Here is a 25,582-nt window from a genome sequence, read left to right as displayed (position 1 = left end):
TTCATTATATTTCACAGTATGTAGAATGGGTACATTTCATTATATTTCACAGTATGTAGAATGGGTACATTTCATTATATTTCACAGTATGTAGAATGGGTACATTTAATTATATTTCACAGTATGTAGAATGGGTACATTTCATTGTATTTCACAGTATGTAGAATGGGTACATTTCATTGTATTTCACAGTATGTAGAATGGGTACATTTCATTATATTTCACAGTATGTAGAATGGGTACATTTCATTATATATTTCACAGTATGTAGAATGGTACATTTCATTATATTTCACAGTATGTAGAATGGGTACATTTCATTATATTTCACAGTTGCCTATGTAGAATGGGTACATTTCATTATATTTCACAGTATGTAGAATGGGTACATTTCATTATATTTCACAGTTTGTAGAATGGGTACATTTTATTATATTTCACAGTATGTAGAATGGGTACATTTCATTATATTTCACAGTTTGTAGAATGGGTACATTTTATTATATTTCACAGTTTGTAGAATGGGTACATTTCATTATATTTCACAGTATGTAGAATGGGTACATTTTATTATATTTCACAGTTTGTAGAATGGGTACATTTTATTATATTTCACAGTTTGTAGAATGGGTACATTTTATTATATTTCACAGTGTACCAGTGCCTCGAGCTGCGTGTGTTGCAGAATGCATGGAAAAGTGGGTATTACCGCCATCTGTTGGTGGAATTTTACTGACAGAGGTCGAACTATACTTCTTCCGTACAACAGTGTTTGACAGTGGTATAACTATACTTCTGCCGTACAACAGTGTTTGGTTGTGTTTACTTCCGCTAGCCCAGCTAGCTAGCTTAGCTAGCTTCCACCATAGAAGTAGCTAGCGGTGTGGTTAGTTAGCTTCTGAAACAAGACTTTATTTGTTTTAAAACATTTTTTATTTAATCGACAGTTTTTGTTAATTAATGTTCTGTCCTTTAGAACAACAATAAAACACGTGACTCGTAATAATAGCCATGGAAATAAAATAAAGCTAACTGTATCTAAAGCTATTTTCGGAGCTCACGTTTTATTTTGAAGAGAAAGCGGAAATGCAGCGTTAAACGTCAGAATTTTGATGCTTGACTTGACGAGTAAAACTACCTCTTAATTTGAAAGCTTCCGGAAGTGCGTTCGCATAAATTGACTAAACATCGACTTGACGGACTGACTGACTGTAAAACACTGTTGTACGGAAGAAGTATAGTTCTACCACTGTAAAACACTGTTGTACTGAAGAAGTATAATTCTACCACTTTCAGTAAAATTCCACCACCAGATGGCGTTAATACCCACTTTTCCATGCACTATGTAGAATGGGTACATTTCATTATATTTCACAGTATGTAGAATGGGTACATTTCATTGTATTTCACAGTATGTAGAATGGGTACATTTCATTGTATTTCACAGTATGTAGAATGGGTACATTTCATTGTATTTCACAGTATGTTGAATGGGTACATTTCATTATATTTCACAGTATGTAGAATGGGTACATTTCATTGTATTTCACAGTATGTAGAATGGGTACATTTCATGATATTTCACAGTATGTAGAATGGGTACATTTCATTGTATTTCACAGCATGTAGAATGGGTACATTTCATTATATTTCACAGTATGTAGAATGGGTACATTTCATTATATTTCACAGCATGTAGAATGGGTACATTTCATTATATTTCACAGTATGTAGAATGGGTACATTTCATTATATTTCACAGCATGTAGAATGGGTGCATTTCATTATATTCCACAGTATATAGAATGGGTACATTTCATTATATTTCACAGTATGTAGAATGGGTACATTTCATTATATTTCACAGTATGTAGAATGGGTACATTTCATTATATTTCACAGTATGTAGAATGGGTACATTTTATTATATTTCACAGTATGTAGAATGGGTACATTTCATTATATTTCACAGTATGTAGAATGGGTACATTTCATTATATTTCACAGTATTTAGAATGGGTACATTTACATTTCATTATATTTCACACTATGTAGAATGGGTACATTTCATTATATTTCACAGTATGTAGAATGGGTACATTTAATTATATTTCACAGTATGTAGAATGGGTACATTTCATTATATTTCACAGTATGTAGAATGGGTACATTTCATTATATTTCACAGTATGTAGAATGGGTACATTTCATTATATTTCACAGTATGTAGAATGGGTACATTTCATTATATTTCACAGTATGTAGAATGGGTACATTTCATTATATTTCACAGTATGTAGAATGGGTACATTTCATTATATTTCACAGTATGTAGAATGGGTACATTTCATTATATTTCACAGTATGTAGAATGGGTACATTAATTATATTTCACAGTATGTAGAATGGGTACATTTCATTATATTTCACAGTATGTAGAATGGGTACATTTAATTATATTTCACAGTATGTAGAATGGGTACATTTCATTATATTTCACAGTATGTAGAATGGGTACATTTCATTATATTTCACAGTATGTAGAATGGGTACATTTCATTATATTTCACGGTATGTAGAATGGGTACATTTCATTATATTTCACAGTATGTAGAATGGGTACATTTCATTATATTTCACAGTATGTAGAATGGGTACATTTCATTATATTTCACTGTATGTAGAATGGGTACATTTCATTATATTTCACAGTATGTAGAATGGGTACATTTAATTATATTTCACAGTATGTAGAATGGGTACATTTCATTATATTTCACAGTATGTAGAATGGGTACATTTCATTATATTTCACAGCATGTAGAATGGGTACACTCTACTCCCTCACCATGGGAACTGTAGATTTTAAAGATATCAATTTTTCAATTCAAAGGGCTTTATTGGCATGAGAAAACATACGTTTACATTGCCAAAGCAGAAAGAACAATACAACAATACAATCAATACAACAATTATGTACATTTGAAGGTCAGAATCTTCAATAGATCAAATTCTATGTACCCAGGTCACTCGATGCAGGTATAGTGCAGGAATATACACAATGATTAGTCTTTAGGGTGGTTGTATCAAACAGACCTTTACACCCTCCCTCCGCTGGGTGGTGCTGTGGGACTGTCAATCGGTCCCAGGGTTCAGTGTTGCCATGTCTGCTTGTTGTAAGCGACTTCATTTTCCACTTTCCATTTTCTGACCCCCATACAATATGAACTGTTGTACCAGGGAGGCAGGGACCCCCATACAATATGAAATGTTGTACCAGGGAGGCAGGGACCCCCATACAATATGAACTGTTGTACCAGGGACCCCCATACAATATGAAATGTTGTACCAGGGAGGCAGGGACCCCCATACAATATGAACTGTTGTACCAGGGACCCCCATAACAATATGAACTGTTGTACCAGGGACCCCCATAACAATATGAACTGTTGTACCAGGGAGGCAGGGACCCCCATACAATATGAACTGTTGTACCAGGGAGGCAGGGACCCCCATACAATATGAACTGTTGTACCAGGGAGGCAGGGACCCCCATACAATATGAACTGTTGTACCAGGGAGGCAGGGACCCCCATACAATATGAACTGTTGTACCAGGGAGGCAGGGACCCCCATACAATATGAACTGTTGTACCAGGGAGGCAGGGACCCCCATACAATATGAACTGTTGTACCAGGGACCCCCATACAATATGAACTGTTGTACCAGGGAGGCAGGGACCCCCATACAATATGAACTGTTGTACCAGGGAGGCAGGGACCCCATACAATATGAACTGTTGTACCAGGGACCCCCATACAATATGAACTGTTGTACCAGGGAGGCAGGGACCCCCATACAATATGAACTGTTGTACCAGGGAGGCAGGGACCCCCATACAATATGAACTGTTGTACCAGGGACCCCCATACAATATGAACTGTTGTACCAGGGAGGCAGGGACCCCCATACAATATGAACTGTTGTACCAGGGACCCCCATAACAATATGAACTGTTGTACCAGGGACCCCCATAACAATGTGAAATGTTGTACCAGGGAGGCAGGGACCCCCATACAATATGAACTGTTGTACCAGGGAGGCAGGGACCCCCATACAATATGAACTGTTGTACCAGGGAGGCAGGGACCCCCATACAATATGAAATGTTGTACCAGGGAGGCAGGGACCCCCATACAATATGAACTGTTGTACCAGGGAGGCAGGGACCCCCATACAATGTGAACTGTTGTACCAGGGAGGCAGGGACCCCCATACAATATGAACTGTTGTACCAGGGAGGCAGGGACCCCCATACAATGTGAACTGTTGTACCAGGGAGGCAGGGACCCCCATACAATGGGAAATGTTGCACCAGGGATGCAGGGACCCCCATACAATGGGAAATGTTTACAAAATATTCCACAATTATTATTTCTTAGATCTGCTATTTTATATATATAGCATAGTAGTCTGGCTTCTTTCGGGCTTGTTCTTTAGACCTGGCAACCTTGAAGCCAACACGGGTCTCTCAACTGTCAGTGTTGCCATGTCTGCTTATGATAAGCAACTTTGGGCTTGTTTTCAAATCAAAAATCAAGTTTTCGAGTACAAGCTCACAATTATGAGCTTGTAGATCTGCTATTCTCAAATAGTTTATATGAATGTATATTTTTAAATTGCAAAATTGTGTGTCAGTCGCTTTTTTTAAGCTTGTTACATACACCATGGTGCTCGTTTCTCTCGCAAAACCTGGCAACCCTGCAGCGGACATGGCAACACTCTTGTGTGTGTGTTGGTTAGCATGGTGCTAGCAGAGTTAGCCTCAGCTCCATGCCTGTAACCAACAACAACAGCATCTTATTGTTTTTATTTTAGATAAAATAAAGTATTTATTTATTATAATTATGTGGAGATTAAAGTCTGTTGGTCATAAAGCTTCAGATAATAAACACAGTCTGGAAGAATTTAAGACAAAGAGGAGACAACATGAGAAAGGTTGGTTTGTTTATTTCACATCAATGTTGTTTACATATATTAGGAACAGTAAAGACCCTAGTATGCTTCCTTGTGTTATTTGGTCTCGTTTCTAAAGTGTAGTTGTTTATTTGGTCTTGTTTCTAAAGTGTAGTTGTTTATTTGGTCTTGTTTCTAAAGTGTAGTTGTTTATTTGGTCTTGTTTCTAAAGTGTAGTTGTTTATTTGGTCTCGTTTCTAAAGTGTAGTTGTTTATTTGGTCTTGTTTCTAAAGTGTAGTTGTTTATTTGGTCTTGTTTCTAAAGTGTAGTTGTTTTTTTGGTCTTGTTTCTAAATAAGTGTAGTTGTTTATTTGGTCTTGTTTCTAAATAAGTGTAGTTGTTTATTTGGTCTTGTTTCTAAAGTGTAGTTGTTTATTTGGTCTCGTTTCTAAAGTGTAGTTGTTTATTTGGTCTTGTTTCTAAAGTGTAGTTGTTTATTTGGTCTTGTTTCTAAAGTGTAGTTGTTTATTTGGTCTTGTTTCTAAAGTGTAGTTGTTTATTTGGTCTTGTTTATAAAGTGTAGTGTTTATTTGGTCTTGTTTCTAAAGTGTAGTTGTTTATTTGGTCTCGTTTCTAAAGTGTAGTTGTTTATTTGGTCTTGTTTCTAAAGTGTAGTTGTTTATTTGGTCTCGTTTCTAAAGTGTAGTTGTTTATTTGGTCTCGTTTCTAAAGTGTAGTTGTTTATTTGGTCTTGTTTCTAAAGTGTAGTTGTTTATTTGGTCTTGTTTCTAAAGTGTAGTTGTTTATTTGGTCTCGTTTCTAAAGTGTAGTTGTTTATTTGGTCTCGTTTCTAAAGTGTAGTTGTTTATTTGGTCTTGTTTATAAAGTGTAGTTGTTTATTTGGTCTTGTTTCTAAAGTGTAGTTGTTTATTTGGTCTCGTTTCTAAAGTGTAGTTGTTTATTTGGTCTCGTTTCTAAAGTGTAGTTGTTTATTTGGTCTTGTTTATAAAGTGTAGTTGTTTATTTGGTCTCGTTTCTAAAGTGTAGTTGTTTATTTGGTCTTGTTTCTAAAGTGTAGTTGTTTATTTGGTCTTGTTTCTAAAGTGTAGTTGTTTATTTGGTCTCGTTTCTAAAGTGTAGTTGTTTATTTGGTCTCGTTTCTAAAGTGTAGTTGTTTATTTGGTCTCGTTTCTAAAGTGTAGTTGTTTATTTGGTCTCGTTTCTAAAGTGTAGTTGTTTATTTGGTCTCGTTTCTAAAGTGTAGTTGTTTATTTGGTCTTGTTTCTAAAGTGTAGATGTTTATTTGGTCTCGTTTCTAAAGTGTAGTTGTTTATTTGGTCTTGTTTCTAAAGTGTAGATGTTTATTTGGTCTTGTTTCTAAAGTGTAGTTGTTTATTTGGTCTCGTTTCTAAAGTGTAGATGTTTATTTGGTCTTGTTTCTAAAGTGTAGATGTTTATTTGGTCTTGTTTCTAAAGTGTAGATGTTTATTTGGTCTTGTTTATAAAGTGTAGTTGTTTATTTGGTCTTGTTTCTAAAGTGTAGTTGTTTATTTGGTCTTGTTTATAAAGTGTAGTTGTTTATTTGGTCTCGTTTCTAAAGTGTAGATGTTTATTTGGTCTTGTTTCTAAAGTGTAGATGTTTATTTGGTCTTGTTTCTAAAGTGTAGTTGTTTATTTGGTCTCGTTTCTAAAGTGTAGATGTTTATTTGGTCTTGTTTCTAAAGTGTAGTTGTTTATTTGGTCTTGTTTCTAAAGTGTAGTTGTTTATTTGGTCTTGTTTATAAAGTGTAGTTGTTTATTTGGTCTCGTTTCTAAAGTGTAGTTGTTTATTTGGTCTTGTTTCTAAAGTGTAGTTGTTTATTTGGTCTTGTTTCTAAAGTGTAGTTGTTTATTTGGTCTTGTTTCTAAAGTGTAGTTGTTTATTTGGTCTTGTTTCTAAAGTGTAGATGTTTATTTGGTCACCAGCAGTGAGACAGGCTCGTAGAGACAGACAGCTGTGATGATGATGATGTCATAATGATGTCACCAGCAGTGAGACAGGCTCGTAGAGACAGACAGCTGGTCAGTAAGAGACTGCTGCTTCACGACGATGACGAAGATGATGAAGATACCATGGACTCTTCCGACTCAGCTGACCAGGTGGGTGTGTGTGACTGTGTGTGCGTGTGTGTGTGACTGTGTGTATGTGTGTGTGTGTGTGTGTGTGACTGTGTGTGTGTGTGACTGTGTGTGTGTGCGCGCGTGTGTGTGTGTGTGTGTGACAGTCTGTGACTGTGTGTGTGCGTGTGTGTGTACGTGCGTGCATGGGTGAACGTAGCTCTTTGGATAAAAGCGCTGTTTTAAATGCATCCTGTGACCTTTGACCTTTGACCTCCAGGTGGTGGAGTTGTTCCGTAAAGTTCAGCGCAGCAGAGCGGAGGAGACCGAGGTTCATCTGAGGGCTCTGAGCCGAGCTCTGAGACACCCTGCTGCACAGCTGGCCTTCATCAGGTGGTTATTATTATTGTTGTCTCCTCCAGGCTGAAGGCATGGGGAGAGAGTATGTTTTATTGTCTCCACCAGGCCGAAGGCATGGGGAGAGAGTATGTTTTATTGTCTCCACCAGGCCGAAGGCATGGGGAGAGAGTATGTTTTATTGTCTCCACCAGGCTGAAGGCATGGGGAGAGAGTATGTTTTATTGTCTCCACCAGGCCGAAGGCATGGGGAGAGAGTATGTTTTATTGTCTCCACCAGGCTGAAGGCATGGGGAGAGAGTATGTTTTATTGTCTCCACCAGGCCGAAGGCATGGGGAGAGAGTATGTTTTATTGTCTCCACCATGAAGGCATGAGGAGAGAGTATGTTTTATTGTCTCCACCAGGCTGAAGGCATGGGGAGAGAGTATGTTTTATTGTCTCCACCAGGCTGAAGGCATGGGGAGAGAGTATGTTTTATTGTCTCCACCATGAAGGCATGGGGAGAGAGTATGTTTTATTGTCTCCACCAGGCTGAAGGCATGGGGAGAGAGTATGTTTTATTGTCTCCACCAGGCTGAAGGCATGAGGAGAGAGTATGTTTTATTGTCTCCACCAGGCTGAAGGCATGGGGAGAGAGTATGTTTTATTGTCTCCACCATGAAGGCATGGGGAGAGAGTATGTTTTATTGTCTCCACCAGGCTGAAGGCATGGGGAGAGAGTATGTTTTATTGTCTCCACCAGGCTGAAGGCATGGGGAGAGAGTATGTTTTATTGTCTCCACCATGAAGGCATGGGGAGAGAGTATGTTTTATTGTCTCCACCAGGCCGAAGGCATGGGGAGAGAGTATGTTTTATTGTCTCCACCATGAAGGCATGGGGAGAGAGTATGTTTTATTGTCTCCACCATGAAGGCATGGGGAGAGAGTATGTTTTATTGTCTCTACCAGGCCGAAGGCATGGGGAGAGAGTATGTTTTATTGTCTCTACCAGGCCGAAGGCATGGGGAGAGAGTATGTTTTATTGTCTCCACCAGGCTGAAGGCATGGGGAGAGAGTATGTTTCATTGTCTCCACCAGGCCGAAGGCATGGGGAGAGAGTATGTTTTATTGTCTCCACCAGGCTGAAGGCATGGGGAGAGAGTATGTTTCATTGTCTCCACCAGGCCGAAGGCATGGGGAGAGAGTATGTTTTATTGTCTCCACCAGGCTGAAGGCATGGGGAGAGAGTATGTTTTATTGTCTCCACCAGGCCGAAGGCATGGGGAGAGAGTATGTTTTATTGTCTCCACCAGGCTGAAGGCATGGGGAGAGAGTATGTTTTATTGTCTCCACCAGGCCGAAGGCATGGGGAGAGAGTATGTTTTATTGTCTCCACCATGAAGGCATGGGGAGAGAGTATGTTTTATTGTCTCCACCAGGCCGAAGGCATGGGGAGAGAGTATGTTTTATTGTCTCCACCATGAAGGCATGGGGAGAGAGTATGTTTTATTGTCTCCACCAGGCTGAAGGCATGAGGAGAGAGTATGTTTTATTGTCTCCACCAGGCTGAAGGCATGGGGAGAGAGTATGTTTTATTGTCTCCACCATGAAGGCATGGGGAGAGAGTATGTTTTATTGTCTCCACCAGGCTGAAGGCATGGGGAGAGAGTATGTTTTATTGTCTCCACCAGGCTGAAGGCATGGGGAGAGAGTATGTTTTATTGTCTCCACCAGGCTGAAGGCATGGGGAGAGAGTATGTTTTATTGTCTCCACCATGAAGGCATGGGGAGAGAGTATGTTTTATTGTCTCCACCAGGCCGAAGGCATGGGGAGAGAGTATGTTTTATTGTCTCCACCAGGCTGAAGGCATGGGGAGAGAGTATGTTTTATTGTCTCCACCAGGCCGAAGGCATGGGGAGAGAGTATGTTTTATTGTCTCCACCAGGCTGAAGGCATGGGGAGAGAGTATGTTTTATTGTCTCCACCAGGCCGAAGGCATGGGGAGAGAGTATGTTTTATTGTCTCCACCAGGCCGAAGGCATGGGGAGAGAGTATGTTTTATTGTCTCCACCAGGCTGAAGGCATGGGGAGAGAGTATGTTTTATTGTCTCCACCAGGCCGAAGGCATGGGGAGAGAGTATGTTTTATTGTCTCCACCAGGCCGAAGGCATGGGGAGAGAGTATGTTTTATTGTCTCCACCAGGCTGAAGGCATGGGGAGAGAGTATGTTTTATTGTCTCCACCAGGCCGAAGGCATGGGGAGAGAGTATGTTTTATTGTCTCCACCAGGCCGAAGGCATGGGGAGAGAGTATGTTTTATTGTCTCCACCAGGCTGAAGGCATGAGGAGAGAGTATGTTTTATTGTCTCCACCAGGCTGAAGGCATGGGGAGAGAGTATGTTTTATTGTCTCCACCAGGCCGAAGGCATGGGGAGAGAGTATGTTTTATTGTCTCCACCAGGCCGAAGGCATGGGGAGAGAGTATGTTTTATTGTCTCCACCAGGCCGAAGGCATGGGGAGAGAGTATGTTTTATTGTCTCCACCATGAAGGCATGGGGAGAGAGTATGTTTTATTGTCTCCACCAGGCCGAAGGCATGGGGAGAGAGTATGTTTTATTGTCTCCACCATGAAGGCATGGGGAGAGAGTATGTTTTATTGTCTCCACCATGAAGGCATGGGGAGAGAGTATGTTTTATTGTCTCCACCAGGCCGAAGGCATGGGGAGAGAGTATGTTTTATTGTCTCCACCATGAAGGCATGGGGAGAGAGTATGTTTTATTGTCTCCACCAGGCTGAAGGCATGGGGAGAGAGTATGCTTTATTGTCTCCACCAGGCTGAAGGCATGGGGAGAGAGTATGTTTTATTGTCTCCACCATGAAGGCATGGGGAGAGAGTATGTTTTATTGTCTCCACCAGGCCGAAGGCATGGGGAGAGAGTATGTTTTATTGTCTCCACCATGAAGGCATGGGGAGAGAGTATGTTTTATTGTCTCCACCAGGCCGAAGGCATGGGGAGAGAGTATGTTTTATTGTCTCCACCAGGCTGAAGGCATGGGGAGAGAGTATGTTTTATTGTCTCCACCAGGCTGAAGGCATGGGGAGAGAGTATGCTTTATTGTCTCCACCAGGCCGAAGGCATGCGGAGAGAGTATGTTTTATTGTCTCCACCAGGCTGAAGGCATGGGGAGAGAGTATGTTTTATTGTCTCCACCAGGCTGAAGGCATGGGGAGAGAGTATGTTTTATTGTCTCCACCAGGCTGAAGGCATGAGGAGAGAGTATGTTTTATTGTCTCCACCAGGCTGAAGGCATGGGGAGAGAGTATGTTTTATTGTCTCCACCAGGCTGAAGGCATGGGGAGAGAGTATGTTTTATTGTCTCCACCAGGCTGAAGGCATGGGGAGAGAGTATGTTTTATTGTCTCCACCAGGCCGAAGGCATGGGGAGAGAGTATGTTTTATTGTCTCCACCAGGCCGAAGGCATGGGGAGAGAGTATGTTTTATTGTCTCCACCAGGCCGAAGGCATGGGGAGAGAGTATGTTTTATTGTCTCCACCAGGCCGAAGGCATGGGGAGAGAGTATGTTTTATTGTCTCCACCAGGCCGAAGGCATGGGGAGAGAGTATGTTTTATTGTCTCCACCAGGCTGAAGGCATGGGGAGAGAGTATGTTTTATTGTCTCCACCAGGCTGAAGGCATGGGGAGAGAGTATGTTTTATTGTCTCCACCAGGCTGAAGGCATGGGGAGAGAGTATGTTTTATTGTCTCCACCATGAAGGCATGGAGAGAGAGTATGTTTTATTGTCTCCACCAGGCTGAAGGCATGGGGAGAGAGTATGTTTTATTGTCTCCACCATGAAGGCATGGAGAGAGAGTATGTTTTATTGTCTCCACCAGGCCGAAGGCATGGGGAGAGAGTACAATTTACAATTTACAATTTAGGCATTTAGCAGACGCTCTTAATCCAGAGCGACTTATGGGGAGATAGTATGTTGCCAATAATGCTTTTTCTGTGTGTGTGTGTGTCTGTCTGTGTGTGTGTGTGTGTGTCTCTGTCTGTGTGCGTGCGTGCGTGCGTGCGTGCGTGTGTGCGTGCGTTCATGCGCAGACAGGAGAACAGCATCCATGTCCTTATAAGGCACCTGTCAGGTCACATGGCTCAGAACCGCCTGCATGCGTGTCGCTGTCTCCACCGCCTGTCCCAGAGCAACGCTGCCCCCTACTGTTCACCTGCTGCACCGTACCTCATCACCTATCTGTCCGGACAGAGCCCTGCCTTCACCGTCAGTACTGTGTGTGTGTGTGTGTGTGTGTGTGTGTGTGTGTGTGTGTGTGTGTGTGTGTGTGTGTGTGTGTGTGTGTGTGTGTGTGTGTGTGTGTGCATGTGCGTGTGTGTGTGTGCGTGTGTGTGACTCTCAGTCCTATCCTAACAATAGTTTTAATCTTTTTTTCTTATTTTCTCTGTTTGAAATGCATCATGTTTCTGTATGCTGCCCTCTCATGTCCTGTTATGTTATGTATTGTTTAGTGTTATTAGTTATTATAGTGTATTATTATGTATTATGCTGGTATTGTTTAATGTCAGGGCACTACGGATGGAAATTAGCATCTCTGCTAAATCCTAAAAGTCTTCATTAATATATTATATAAATATAATCCCGTCCAAATAAACCAGTAAAGTGAGGTATAACATTTCTTTTTGCATAATGGAATGATTCTACAAACATGTCTGCCTTTGTGCGTGCGTGTGTGTGTTTGTGTGTGTGTGTGTGTGTGTGTGTGTGTGGGTGTGTGTGTGTGTGTGCGTGCGCGTGTGTGTGTGTGTGTGTGTGTGTGTGTGTGTGTGTGTGTGTGTGTGTGTGTGTGTGTGTGTGTGTGTGTGTGTGTGTGTGTGCGTGCATGGGGGTGTGTGTAGGAGGTGTGTGTGTACGTCCTAGGGAACATGGTTCCAGACAGTCAGGAGGTCAGAGACAAACTCTTGGCTCAGGGTCTGATCCCTGCTCTGGACAACTGTCTCCAGGTCAGTCTGATTCTGTTTACACATTACACTGTTTACTGAGACTGGTCAGTTCAACTGTCTCCAGGTCAGTCTGATTCTGTTTACACATTACACTGTTTACTGAGACTGGTCAGTTCAACTGTCTCCAGGTCAGTCTGATTCTGTTTACACTGTTTACTGAGACTGGTCAGTTCAACTGTCTCCAGGTCAGTCTGATTCTGTTTACACTGTTTACACTGAGACTGGTCAGTTTAACTGTCTACACTACAATTTACAATGTAGTAATTTATCAGAGGCTCTTAATCCAGAGCGATTTACAGTAAGCTAGAACAATACATGGTGATACATCACACATCATACATAGAAATAGTCATCTAGAATCATAAGCAAGCTAAGAACACAACGACCAGCTAGCCAGACATTATCGCTTACATAAAGGAGGTGAATTATCTCCCTACAACGACCACCTATAGCCAGACATTATCCCTTACATAAAGGAGGTGAATTATCTCCCTACAACGACCACCTATAGCCAGACATTATCCCTTACATAAAGGAGGTGAATTATCTCCCTACAACGACCACCTAGCCAGACATTATCCCTTACATAAAGGAGGTGAATTATCTCCCTACAACGACCACCTAGCCAGACATTATCCCTTACATAAAGGAGGTGAATTATATCCCTACAACGACCACCTATAGCCAGACATTATCCCTTACATAAAGGAGGTGAATTATATCCCTACAACGACCACCTATAGCCAGACATTATCCCTTACATAAAGGAGGTGAATTATCTCCCTACAACGACCACCTATAGCCAGACATTATCCCTTACATAAAGGAGGTGAATTATCTCCCTACAACGACCACCTAGCCAGACATTATCCCTTACATAAAGGAGGTGAATTATATCCCTACAACGACCACCTATAGCCAGACATTATCCCTTACATAAAGGAGGTGAATTATCTCCCTACAACGACCACCTATAGCCAGACATTATCCCTTACATAAAGGAGGTGAATTATCTCCCTACAACGACCAGCTAGCCAGACATTATCCCTTACATAAAGGAGGTGAATTATCTCCCTACAACGACCACCTATAGCCAGACATTATCCCTTACATAAAGGAGGTGAATTATCTCCCTACAACGACCACCTAGCCAGACATTATCCCTTACATATTAGCCTAGTGGTGGTAGAAACAGTAATATTAATAATGTAATGTTTTCAGATCCATAGAGCTAACCTCTCTGTGGTAGAAGCAGTGATAATAATGATTATAATAATAATGTGTTCAGGTCCATAGAGGTAACTTCTCTGTGGTAGAAGCAGTGATGATAATAATAATAATAATGATGATGATGATGATAATAATAATGATGATAATAATAATGTGTTCAGGTCCATAGAGGTAACCTCTCTGTGGTAGAAGCAGTGATAATAATGATGATAATAATAATGTGTTCAGGTCCATAGAGGTAATATGGCGGTGTCAGAGTCAGTAGGATTCACTCTGTTTCAACTCCTCCAGAGCTCAGAGGCAGCCGAGACCATCATACCGTGAGTAGGGAATACAAACACTTCATTTCACACCAAGCAGAGCGCACAAGTACTAGTTTCGCCTGGGACTCGTACGCACCGTCCCAGCAAACTGTGCCTGGTACGGCAGTGGTGCCAGATTACATACATCTGTACAACTAGCTCTCAATGATGACGTAATAAAGATGTGGATTAAAGGACCCAATGCCAGAGTGTAATTGGTTTTCGATGGTGACGTAATGACGATATGTTTTAGTGTGGGGAGGATTAAAGGTAATGCTCCTGATAATGATCAGTGTGATAGTGTAGGAGGACTAAAGATAATGCTAATGATAATGATCAGGCACAATTAGTCATTACTGAGATTTGACAGGTTGCGCGCTCTGCTTGCACACTAGCAGGCCATTTATGGCCTACTAGTGTGCAACAAGCAAGTATGCACTCGACAGTTCTAGTTACTGTATATAAATGGTTCTTATCATGTAAAACCTTATATCTATGTATGTGCGTGCGTGCCTGTGTGTGTGTGTGTGTGTGTGTGTGTGTGTGTGTGTGTGTGTGTGTGTGTGTGTGTGCCTGTGCGTGCGTGCCTGTGTGTGTGTGTGTGTGTGTGTGTGTGTGTGTGTGTGTGCGTGTGTGTGTGTGTGTGTGTGTGTGTGTGTGTGTGTGTGTGTGTGTGCGTGTGTGTGTGTGCGTGCCTGTGTGTGTGTGTGTGCGTGTGTGTGTGTGCGTGCAGGGCGGTCCTAGCCTCTGGTCTACCAGAACAGCTGCTCTCTGTGCTGACGACCTCCGACCCCCAGTTTGGCCACGCCCCCGCCATCGAGGCTGCCTGGTGTCTGCACTACCTGACCTCCAGGTGACCTCTCTGTCCTGTTAATCTGTTTTATCTGTGCTCGTCTCTCTGTCCTGTTAATCTGTTTATCTGTGCTCGTCTCTCTGTCCTGTTAATCTGTTTTATCTGTGCTCGTCTCTCTGTCCTGTTAATCTGTTTATCTGTGCTCGTCTCTGTCCTGTTAATCTGTTTATCTGTGATCGTCTCTGTCCTGTTAATCCGTTTATCTGTGATCGTCTCTCTGTCCTGTTAATCCGTTTATCTGTGCTCGTCTCTGTCCTGTTAATCCGTTTATCTGTGCTCGTCTCTGTCCTGTTAATCTGTTTATCTGTGATCGTCTCTGTCCTGTTAATCCGTTTATCTGTGATCGTCTCTCTGTCCTGTTAATCCGTTTATCTGTGCTCGTCTCTGTCCTGTTAATCCGTTTATCTGTGCTCGTTTCTCTGTCCTGTTAATCCGTTTATCTGTGCTCGTCTCTCTGTCCTGTTAATCTGTTTATCGGTGCTCGTCTCTCTGTCCTGTTAATCTGTTTATCGGTGCTCGTCTCTCTGTCCTGTTAATCTGTGATCGTCTCTCTGTCCTGTTTATCTGTGATCGTCTCTCTGTCCTGTTAATCCGTTTATCGGTGCTCGTCTCTCTGTCCTGTTAATCCGTTTATCGGTGCTCGTCTCTCTGTCCTGCAGTGACCACGCCAGGCTCCTGCCTCTACAGGCTCTGGCTCGGTGCAGTTCCCTCCTGGGGACACTAGGGGGTGCTGTCGCTGCAGGGAACGCTGAGGAAGGAGTGGAACTGGTGAGTCTGTCTCTGTTCATTTGTGTTGTTATTCATGGTTCAAGGACCCCCACATGGACACTCATTAGCCCCGTGGACCCCCTTTTGAAAAGATTTCTTATTTTATTTAACCTTTATTTAACCAGTAAAATCACATTGAGACTGCGTCTCTTTTGCAAGTGGGAACTGGCCAAGAGGCAGAAATAAAAAATTACACTTCAATACCACATCATCAATGTTACATTTTGAACCAGCAAATACAACATCCATAATACACCTTAAAGTACCTATATGCATAAATACAACATCCATAATACACCTTAAAGTACCTATATGCATAAATACAACATCCATAATACACCTTAACCCATTCTGACCGGGCACCCATTTTGGTGTCAGCATCATGTTATGCTTTAGCTATTTAAAAATAGCAGATCTACAAGCTCGTAGCGCGCCACCGAGTGGCGCGATACGAGCTTGTAGGTCTGCTATTTTTGAACAATCGAAGAACGACTGACATTTTTTAAAATCTGATCTCAGGTCAGAATGGGTTAATCAGACCAGTGTGTGTCCGGCGGAAACCTCGTATGAATCTGATCCCAGGTCAGAATGGGTTAAAGTACCTATATGCATAAATACAACATCCATAATACACCTTAAAGTACCTATGCATAAATGCATAAATACAACAAGTCACCTGTCCTACTTTTTTTAGTAGCAGGGCAAAATACACCATATACACAATTTGATTGATTGATTGAAATCTTTATTAACAGTTAGTAGAATTTACAGTACATTTTAAGCACAAACTCAATACAAAGACTGTCAACTGTGAGTGGACGACCCAATTAAGCATTACACTTGTTTACAACAGGGTCCACATTGTTCAATTCATCAAAACATTTAAAGACATACAAACATTTAGAGACATACAAATAGACATTTCTCTGTAGGTAAAGAACGATCTGAGCCGATATAATAAATATATAGACATGAACATAGGCGAACGTACATATCCAAACATGTGTTGGACTGTACATCATAAGATGATCCTTTTGAAACTTCTCAAGGGAACTTTCAAAGCCAATTTTAGTCTGGACTGTAGATCATTCCACGACCAAGGGCCAAAGAAGGCCAGACATTTTTTCCCCCCCTCGGATTTGAATGCTTTTACTACACACTACACACTACACACCGCAGCCAGGCATTTGACCTGAGGTTTAGGCCGTTTTGGACCAGATGAAATGTAAGACAAAAATAAGACGAAAATATGCCCATGCTGAAGCCTGCGAGCTGCCAATGAGAACCCAACCGACTGCAGCATACAACGTGCAGTGATGCGTTCTGAAAGGTGCATTTGTTATGAATCTCAGTGCAGCATGGTACAGGCCGGGGATCCAATTTGGTCAAGGTTGAGGAGCAGGCAAACCTATAAATAGTAATACCATAATCTAAATGGGACATAAAAGAGACCAATGACCAGTTTTTTTACGAGCTGAACAAGCAAAACAAGCCTTCAATCTGTAGAAGAAACCCATGTTTTCTAAATCATGATTCTGTCACTTATGCTCAAACATAACCCCAAACATATATGTACAGACCTGCCAACCTGTACGCCTTTTTGCGTACAAACTACGCAATTCTAGGTCTCAGTACGCACGTACGAAATTCCCAATGACAACTACGCAATTTCAGGAATTGGGCGCGGTATAACAATTAAACTCAAGTTAATATAGGCTGAGTGTTGGTGAAAGAGCGCCTGCCTGCCTGCCTGCCTCTCGTCTCCCCTCCCCACCTCCCTGCATCAACTCAAATGGAATGCAGCTGCCTGCGACACAGCAGCTCATCTCAGCGAGTGCAGTACTTTGATTGAGCATTAGAGCATTAGATTAGCATAGAGCAATGGTCCGAACGACAACCTACCTCAAACCCTCACCCTAACCCTAACCTCCCCCGGGGCAGACACCTAAACCTAACCGCAGTCTGAACACTGAGTCTGAACTCTGAAGTAAGGCAGTCTGTACGCTGTCTGAACTCTGAAGTAAGGCAGTCTGTACGCTGTCTGAACTCTGAAGTAAGGCAGTCTGTACGCTGCTGTCTGAACTCTGAAATAAGGCAGTCTGTACGCTGTCTGAACTCTGAAGTAAGGCAGTCTGTACGCTGTCTGAACTCTGAAGTAAGGCAGTCTGAACACTGTCTGAACTCTGAAGTAAGGCAGTCTGTACGCTGTCTGAACTCTGAAGTAAGGCAGTCTGTACGCTGTCTGAACTCTGAAGTAAGGCAGTCTGTACGCTGTCTGAACTCTGAAGTAAGGCAGTCTGAACACTGTCTGAACTCTGAAGTAAGGCAGTCTGTACGCTGTCTGAACTCTGAAGTAAGGCAGTCTGTACGCTGTCTGAACTCTGAAGTAAGGCAGTCTGTACACTGTCTGAACTCTGAAGTAAGGCAGTCTGTACACTGTCTGAACTCTGAAGTAAGGCAGTCTGTACGCTGTCTGAACTCTGAAGTAAGGCAGTCTGTACGCTGTCTGAACTCTGAAGTAAGGCAGTCTGTACGCTGTCTGAACTCTGAAGTAAGGCAGTCTGTACGCTGTCTGAACTCTGAAGTAAGGCAGTCTGTACGCTGTCTGAACTCTGAAGTAAGGCAGTCTGTACGCTGTCTGAACTCTGAAGTAAGGCAGTCTGAACACTGTCTGAACTCTGAAGTAAGGCAGTCTGTACACTGTCTGAACTCTGAAGTAAGGCAGTCTGAACGCTGTCTGAACTCTGAAGTAAGGCAGTCTGTACGCTGTCTGAACTCTGAAGTAAGGCAGTCTGTACGCTGTCTGAACTCTGAAGTAAGGCAGTCTGTACGCTGTCTGAACTCTGAAGTAAGGCAGTCTGAACACTGTCTGAACTCTGAAGTAAGGCAGTCTGTACGCTGTCTGAACTCTGAAGTAAGGCAGTCTGTACACTGTCTGAACTCTGAAGTAAGGCAGTCTGAACACTGTCTGAACTCTGAAGTAAGGCAGTCTGTACACTGTCTGAACTCTGAAGTAAGGCAGTCTGAACACTGTCTGAACTCTGAAGTAAGGCAGTCTGTACGCTGTCTGAACTCTGAAGTAAGGCAGTCTGTACGCTGTCTGAACTCTGAAGTAAGGCAGTCTGAACACTGTCTGAACTCTGAAGTAAGGCAGTCTGTACGCTGTCTGAACTCTGAAGTAAGGCAGTCTGTACACTGTCTGAACTCTGAAGTAAGGCAGTCTGAACACTGTCTGAACTCTGAAGTAAGGCAGTCTGTACGCTGTCTGAACTCTGAAGTAAGGCAGTCTGTACACTGTCTGAACTCTGAAGTAAGGCAGTCTGTACGCTGTCTGAACTCTGAAGTAAGGCAGTCTGAACACTGTCTGAACTCTGAAGTAAGGCAGTCTGTACGCTGTCTGAACTCTGAAGTAAGGCAGTCTGAACACTGTCTGAACTCTGAAGTAAGGCAGTCTGTACGCTGTCTGAACTCTGAAGTAAGGCAGTCTGTACGCTGTCTGAACTCTGAAGTAAGGCAGTCTGTACGCTGTCTGAACTCTGAAGTAAGGCAGTCTGTACGCTGTCTGAACTCTGAAGTAAGGCAGTCTGTACGCTGTCTGAACTCTGAAGTAAGGCAGTCTGAACACTGAGTCTGAACTCTGAAGTAAGGCAGTCTGTACGCTGTCTGAACTCTGAAGTAAGGCAGTCTGTACGCTGTCTGAACTCTGAAGTAAGGCAGTCTGAACACTGTCTGAACTCTGAAGTAAGGCAGTCTGAACACTGTCTGAACTCTGAAGTAAGGCAGTCTGTACACTGTCTGAACTCTGAAGTAAGGCAGTCTGTACGCTGTCTGAACTCTGAAGTAAGGCAGTCTGTACGCTGTCTGAACTCTGAAGTAAGGCAGTCTGAACACTGAGTCTGAACTCTGAAGTAAGGCAGTCTGTACGCTGTCTGAACTCTGAAGTAAGGCAGTCTGTACGCTGTCTGAACTCTGAAGTAAGGCAGTCTGAACACTGTCTGAACTCTGAAGTAAGGCAGTCTGTACGCTGTCTGAACTCTGAAGTAAGGCAGTCTGTACGCTGTCTGAACTCTGAAGTAAGGCAGTCTGTACGCTGTCTGAACTCTGAAGTAAGGCAGTCTGTACGCTGTCTGAACTCTGAAGTAAGGCAGTCTGTACGCTGTCTGAACTCTGAAGTAAGGCAGTCTGAACACTGTCTGAACTCTGAAGTAAGGCAGTCTGAACACTGTCTGAACTCTGAAGTAAGGCAGTCTGTACGCTGTCTGAACTCTGAAGTAAGGCAGTCTGAACACTGTCTGAACTCTGAAGTAAGGCAGTCTGTACGCTGTCTGAACTCTGAAGTAAGGCAGTCTGTACGCTGAGTCTGAACTCTGAAGTAAGGCAGTCTGTACGCTGAGTCTGAACTCTGAAGTAAGGCAGTCTGTACGCTGTCTGAACTCTGAAGTAAGGCAGTCTGTACGCTGTCTGAACTCTGAAGTAAGGCAGTCTGTACGCTGTCTGAACTCTGAAGTAAGGCAGTCTGTACGCTGTCTGAACTCTGAAGTAAGGCAGTCCGAGTCGTGAAAAACCGCCTGCATCCACCGTGTCACACAGCACTCACTGATTGCAGAGGTAAATGGGATACGTGAGATTAATAATTAAGTACAAGATTAAGTACAAACTTCTTAAAATGTGCCCGTAATGTTATGAAACGTTGCTAAATATTTTTCGGTAACGTTTAGCTCTGGTCCAGAGCGTTTAAAGCGAGCTCTCCCTAGCCCCTCTCGGCACCCCCTGGGTCAGCTCATTCTTTCGTCGTCTTAAACTTCACTACCATTGGGTACCATTTATGTGATGTATTCCCATGCTTTTTGTTCCTGCTTAATGTAAGTCGCTCTGGATTAAGAGCGTCTGCTAAATGCCTACATTGTAAATTGTAAAGAGTCATTGTGAGCTTGTAGATTGGTTATTTCTCCTTTTTTAACGTGGTATATTAGTCGATTGTTTTGGTCTTGTTTTCATAGCCCTGACTGCGTATTTCTCGAGCTATCTGGCAACACTGTCCAATGAATTCATTAATGGAATAGAAACCTTACATTTTATTTTTATTTTATATGTGCACTTAAATAAATAAGCTGATAATTGTAATTTAATTGCATTCAATCATTATTAAATTATTATATATAAATTTAAATCATGCACAGAAATTTGGTTTTATTTAGGCTACTAAATGAATGAATGTTTAACCCATTCTGACCTGAGATCAGATTCATACGAGGTTTTCCGCCGGACACACACTGGTCTGATGAACCCATTCTGACCTGAGATCAGATTCTAAAAATGTCAGTCGTTCTTCGATTTAAAAAAAAATAGCAGACCTACAAGCTCGTATCGCGCCACTCGGTGGCGCGATACGAGCTTGTAGATCTGCTATTTTTCAATAGCTAAAGCATAACATGATGCCAACACCAAAATGGGTGCCCGTTCAGAATGGGTTAACATAGACAAGAGTATCTAAATACTTGACAATTAAAAGCCATTGTACATGATTTCGAATTTTATTTAATAATTACACATTTTAATAGAATTCACTTAATTAGACCAGTGTGTGTCCAGTGGAAACCTCGTATGAATCTGATCTCAGGTCAGAATACGTTAAATCAGACCAGTGTGTGTCCAGTGGAAACCTCGTATGAATCTGATCTCAGGTCAGAATGGGTTAATCAGACCAGTGTGTGTCCAGTGGAAACCTCGTATGAATCTGATCTCAGGTCAGAATGGGTTAATGAGACCAGTGTGTGTCCAGTGGAAACCTCGTATGAATCTGATCTCAGGTCAGAATGGGTTAATCAGACCAGTGTGTGTCCAGTGGAAACCTCGTATGAATCTGATCTCAGGTCAGAATGGGTTAATCAGACCAGTGTGTGTCCAGTGGAAACCTCGTATGAATCTGATCTCAGGTCAGAATGGGTTAAAGGTAGGGTAAGTGATTTTCTTTGGTTAAAAGCTCTATATTGTGATTGTGCTCATTGCCATAGAGGGTTTGTTCAGTAACAGGAGTCTCCATTTTATTTAAACAGAAAATGCATTTTGTTTCATTTCTACATTTTATTTAAGTGATGAAATAAATGAGCAGACAAAATTGGAACTGGAACACTATAAAAAATGAAGCTTAACCCATTCTGACCTGAGATCAGATTCATACGAGGTTTCCACTGGACACACACTGGTCTGATGAACGCATTCTTTATATATATATTCAAAGATTTGAGTTAAAACGTTCGCTCTGAAAGAATATATATTATTCAAAGATTTGAGTTAAAACGTTCGCTATGAAAGAATATATATTATTCAAAGATTTGAGTTAAAACGTTCGCTATGAAAGAATATATATTATTCAAAGATTTGAGTTAAAACGTTCGCTATGAAAGAATATATATTATTCAAAGATTTGAGTTAAAATGTTCGCTCTGAAATAATATATATTATTCAAAGATTTGAGTTAAAACGTTCGCTCTGAAAGAATATATATTATTCAAAGATTTGAGTTAAAACGTTCGCTATGAAAGAATATATATTATTCAAAGATTTGAGTTAAAACGTTCGCTCTGAAAGAATATATATTATTCAAAGATTTGAGTTAAAACGTTCGCTATGAAAGAATATATATTATTCAAAGATTTGAGTTAAAACGTTCGCTATGAAAGAATATATATTATTCAAAGATTTGAGTTAAAACGTTCGCTATGAAAGAATATATATTATTCAAAGATTTGAGTTAAAATGTTCGCTCTGAAATAATATATATTATTCAAAGATTTGAGTTAAAACGTTCGCTCTGAAAGAATATATATTATTCAAAGATTTGAGTTAAAACGTTCGCTATGAAAGAATATATATTATTCAAAGATTTGAGTTAAAACGTTCGCTATGAAAGAATATATATTATTCAAAGATTTGAGTTAAAACGTTCGCTATGAAAGAATATATATTATTCAAAGATTTGAGTTAAAACGTTCGCTATGAAAGAATATATATTATTCAAAGATTTGAGTTAAAATGTTCGCTCTGAAATAATATATATTATTCAAAGATTTGAGTTAAAACGTTCGCTCTGAAAGAATATATATTATTCAAAGATTTGAGTTAAAACGTTCGCTATGAAAGAATATATATTATTCAAAGATTTGAGTTAAAACGTTCGCTCTGAAAGAATATATATTATTCAAAGATTTGAGTTAAAACGTTCGCTATGAAAGAATATATATTATTCAAAGATTTGAGTTAAAACGTTCGCTATGAAAGAATATATATTATTCAAAGATTTGAGTTAAAACGTTCGCTATGAAAGAATATATATTATTCAAAGATTTGAGTTAAAATGTTCGCTCTGAAATAATATATATTATTCAAAGATTTGAGTTAAAACGTTCGCTCTGAAAGAATATATATTATTCAAAGATTTGAGTTAAAACGTTCGCTATGAAAGAATATATATTATTCAAAGATTTGAGTTAAAACGTTCGCTCTGAAAGAATATATATTATTCAAAGATTTGAGTTAAAACGTTCGCTATGAAAGAATATATATTATTCAAAGATTTGAGTTAAAACGTTCGCTATGAAAGAATATATATTATTCAAAGATTTGAGTTAAAACGTTCGCTATGAAAGAATATATATTATTCAAAGATTTGAGTTAAAACGTTCGCTATGAAAGAATATATATTATTCAAAGATTTGAGTTAAAACGTTCGCTATGAAAGAATATATATTATTCAAAGATTTGAGTTAAAACGTTCGCTCTGAAAGAATATATATTATTCAAAGATTTGAGTTAAAACGTTCGCTATGAAAGAATATATATTATTCAAAGATTTGAGTTAAAACGTTCGCTCTGAAAGAATATATATTATTCAAAGATTTGCAACTCGTTGGGAAGGTTTCTGAGGAGACGACCTGTTTCCTGTTTCCTCTCCAGTTGCTGTGGCCCCTGCTGCGCTGTGTGGGGAACCTGCTGTGCTGTGGCCCCCCGACCCTGACCCCCGGGGGGGAGGGGGAGGGGGAGGGGGGGGCTCCTCCTCCTCCCAGCATGCATCTGGGCGTGGCGGTGCGTCTGGTGGCCGCTCTGTGTGCGTTTGCTCAGGCCTTCCTGCCCGGCCGGCCCGCCCTGGCCAGAGAGAGCCTCTGGGTCCTAAACAACCTGACGGGTGAGTTTTACACCTACTACACATGGGCTGTGTTTCACCAGGGGGGGGGGCTCCACCCTCAGGGGGGCCTCCACCCTCAGGGGGGGGGGGCTCCACCCTCAGGGGGGGCTCCACCCTCAGGGGGGGGGGGCTCCACCCTCAGGGGGGGCCTCCACCCTCAGGTGGCTCTCCAAGCTCCAACTGAACGTCAGGCGTCAGTCAACCACTCTTGGCCCTCTCTCTCTCTCTCTCGCTCACTCACTGCCTTGCTCTCTCCCACAATGTTAACCCATTCTGACCTGAGATCAGATTCATACGAGGTTTCCACTGGACACACACTGGTCTGATTAAGTTACACCTATTTCCTGTCTGTTTACTAGTAGCCAAAAACGTCTAAAAAAGAATGTCATCCATATTTTGAAAGTTCCTCTAATCTGGTGTACAGGTGATGACATGCACATTACATGCATAATATAATTACAAAATTCTTTCTTTCTTTATAATGGGAGAATTGGCACCTGGGTAAAATGTGCAGCATTGGGAGGTAAAGGGGAGTCACTTTAATTTGTGAAGGGACGACAGGATGAGGAGAGGCGTTGTCGATAGTAATGGCTGCGTGTGATATTGAACAGTCAAACTATTCGTATCAATACACGGCTGTATCAACAAAATAATGATGTCATACAGTTAGGGATGTCAGGGGTTAACCGGTTAACCGACCGTTAAGAAACATCCGGATATTTTTATCAGCTTTAACGGTTAATTTGCATAATAATAAATGCGTGTTCTGATCTTAAATCCCTTTATTTTAGATAGTTTTTAGTAATAGTACAACATAAACATTACAGAGACTGTAGTTGTCACTGTACAATACTTTAAAACAGTTGTCATGTTGCACACATGCCTAAAATTGCTATTTGCGCCGCCCAGCTTGTCGCACTCCAGGCTGCATGAACAGCGCTCGGGCTCTGTTTTCTGCCCCCTCAATGTCCCCGTTCTCTGTTGTACTTCAATGGCTAGTTGGCTACAAGTTACAACGGTAGCTTTGCGGTAGTCAAAATGTAAGCGAGTGACAGCGAGACGAGATGAACACATGTCGACCGTATCAATGCAGAGACCTACATTATTAAATCCATTATTGGCCATTTGGCCTGGAGGGAGAAACGTTTACAGCCGCCGCTGCCGCTTCCTCCTCCTTCTCCTCCTATCCGTCTCCACACTGGCACGGTTTACGGCTATCAAAAGTTAGCCATGTGCTATCGATGTTTGAGGGTTTTCTCGTCAGCGAAAAGTCAACAAACGGAACACGGTGACATGCATGCTGATCTTCCTTAATAATAAAAAAAGGCTTAGCCCATGCGTCCAGTGGCTTTATAGGTATAGGTTGCTCGGATCTGGACTGGATTTATTTATGTTTTGTTGGACTAGAACCGGCGGACCTCTGTACTGTAGACGCGCAGATGCATGCATCATGCAGATGCGATGCGTTGTTTATTGATGATTAAGCCAGAAGCCTACAACAATTTATTTATATTGTTAAATGTTGCTTTTTTGTTTGTCTTTTATAAAAGGAGCATAAATAAATGTATGCCATTCGTCTACCAACTTTAATTATGTAGCCTGCTATACATGCATATTACATTTGGGGTAGCCTATTAAAAAAAGAAAAAAATCAACCACTATCCGTTAATCAACCGGTTACCCGTTCGTTAATCCTAACGGGTAACCGGTTGGGAAACTATCCGTTACTGACATCCCTACATACAGTAGGTATTTGGGGGCCTCATATTTGGTCTTGAAACGGGCCTCCAGATTCCTAAGGCCGCCCCCCTGCACCTACACCACCTGG

General features: G+C 41.5%; 1 protein-coding gene across 1 annotated transcript in view; it reads left to right on the top strand.

Annotated features, from left to right (window-relative positions):
- The first annotated feature begins 4,827 nt into the window (after nucleotides 1-4,827).
- Nucleotides 4,828-25,582, top strand: part of tmco6 (transmembrane and coiled-coil domains 6) — a 36,071-nt gene continuing 15,316 nt past the window's right edge. Inside the window, exons 1-9 of the mRNA XM_083785554.1 lie at nucleotides 4,828-4,999; nucleotides 6,988-7,097; nucleotides 7,336-7,448; nucleotides 11,505-11,679; nucleotides 12,312-12,416; nucleotides 13,875-13,966; nucleotides 14,682-14,801; nucleotides 15,461-15,569; nucleotides 23,526-23,754. Coding sequence (XP_083641680.1) covers nucleotides 4,909-4,999; nucleotides 6,988-7,097; nucleotides 7,336-7,448; nucleotides 11,505-11,679; nucleotides 12,312-12,416; nucleotides 13,875-13,966; nucleotides 14,682-14,801; nucleotides 15,461-15,569; nucleotides 23,526-23,754 — 1,144 coding nt within the window. The 5' untranslated portion in view covers nucleotides 4,828-4,908. The remainder of the gene's footprint in view (nucleotides 5,000-6,987; nucleotides 7,098-7,335; nucleotides 7,449-11,504; nucleotides 11,680-12,311; nucleotides 12,417-13,874; nucleotides 13,967-14,681; nucleotides 14,802-15,460; nucleotides 15,570-23,525; nucleotides 23,755-25,582) is intronic.

The sequence above is a fragment of the Protomyctophum parallelum genome (assembly GCF_964188405.1).
Source record: "Protomyctophum parallelum genome assembly, chromosome: 16".
Lineage (NCBI taxonomy): Eukaryota > Metazoa > Chordata > Actinopteri > Myctophiformes > Myctophidae > Protomyctophum > Protomyctophum parallelum.
Note: the sequence above shows the minus strand (reverse complement) of the source record. Positions and strands in the feature narration are given on the sequence as shown.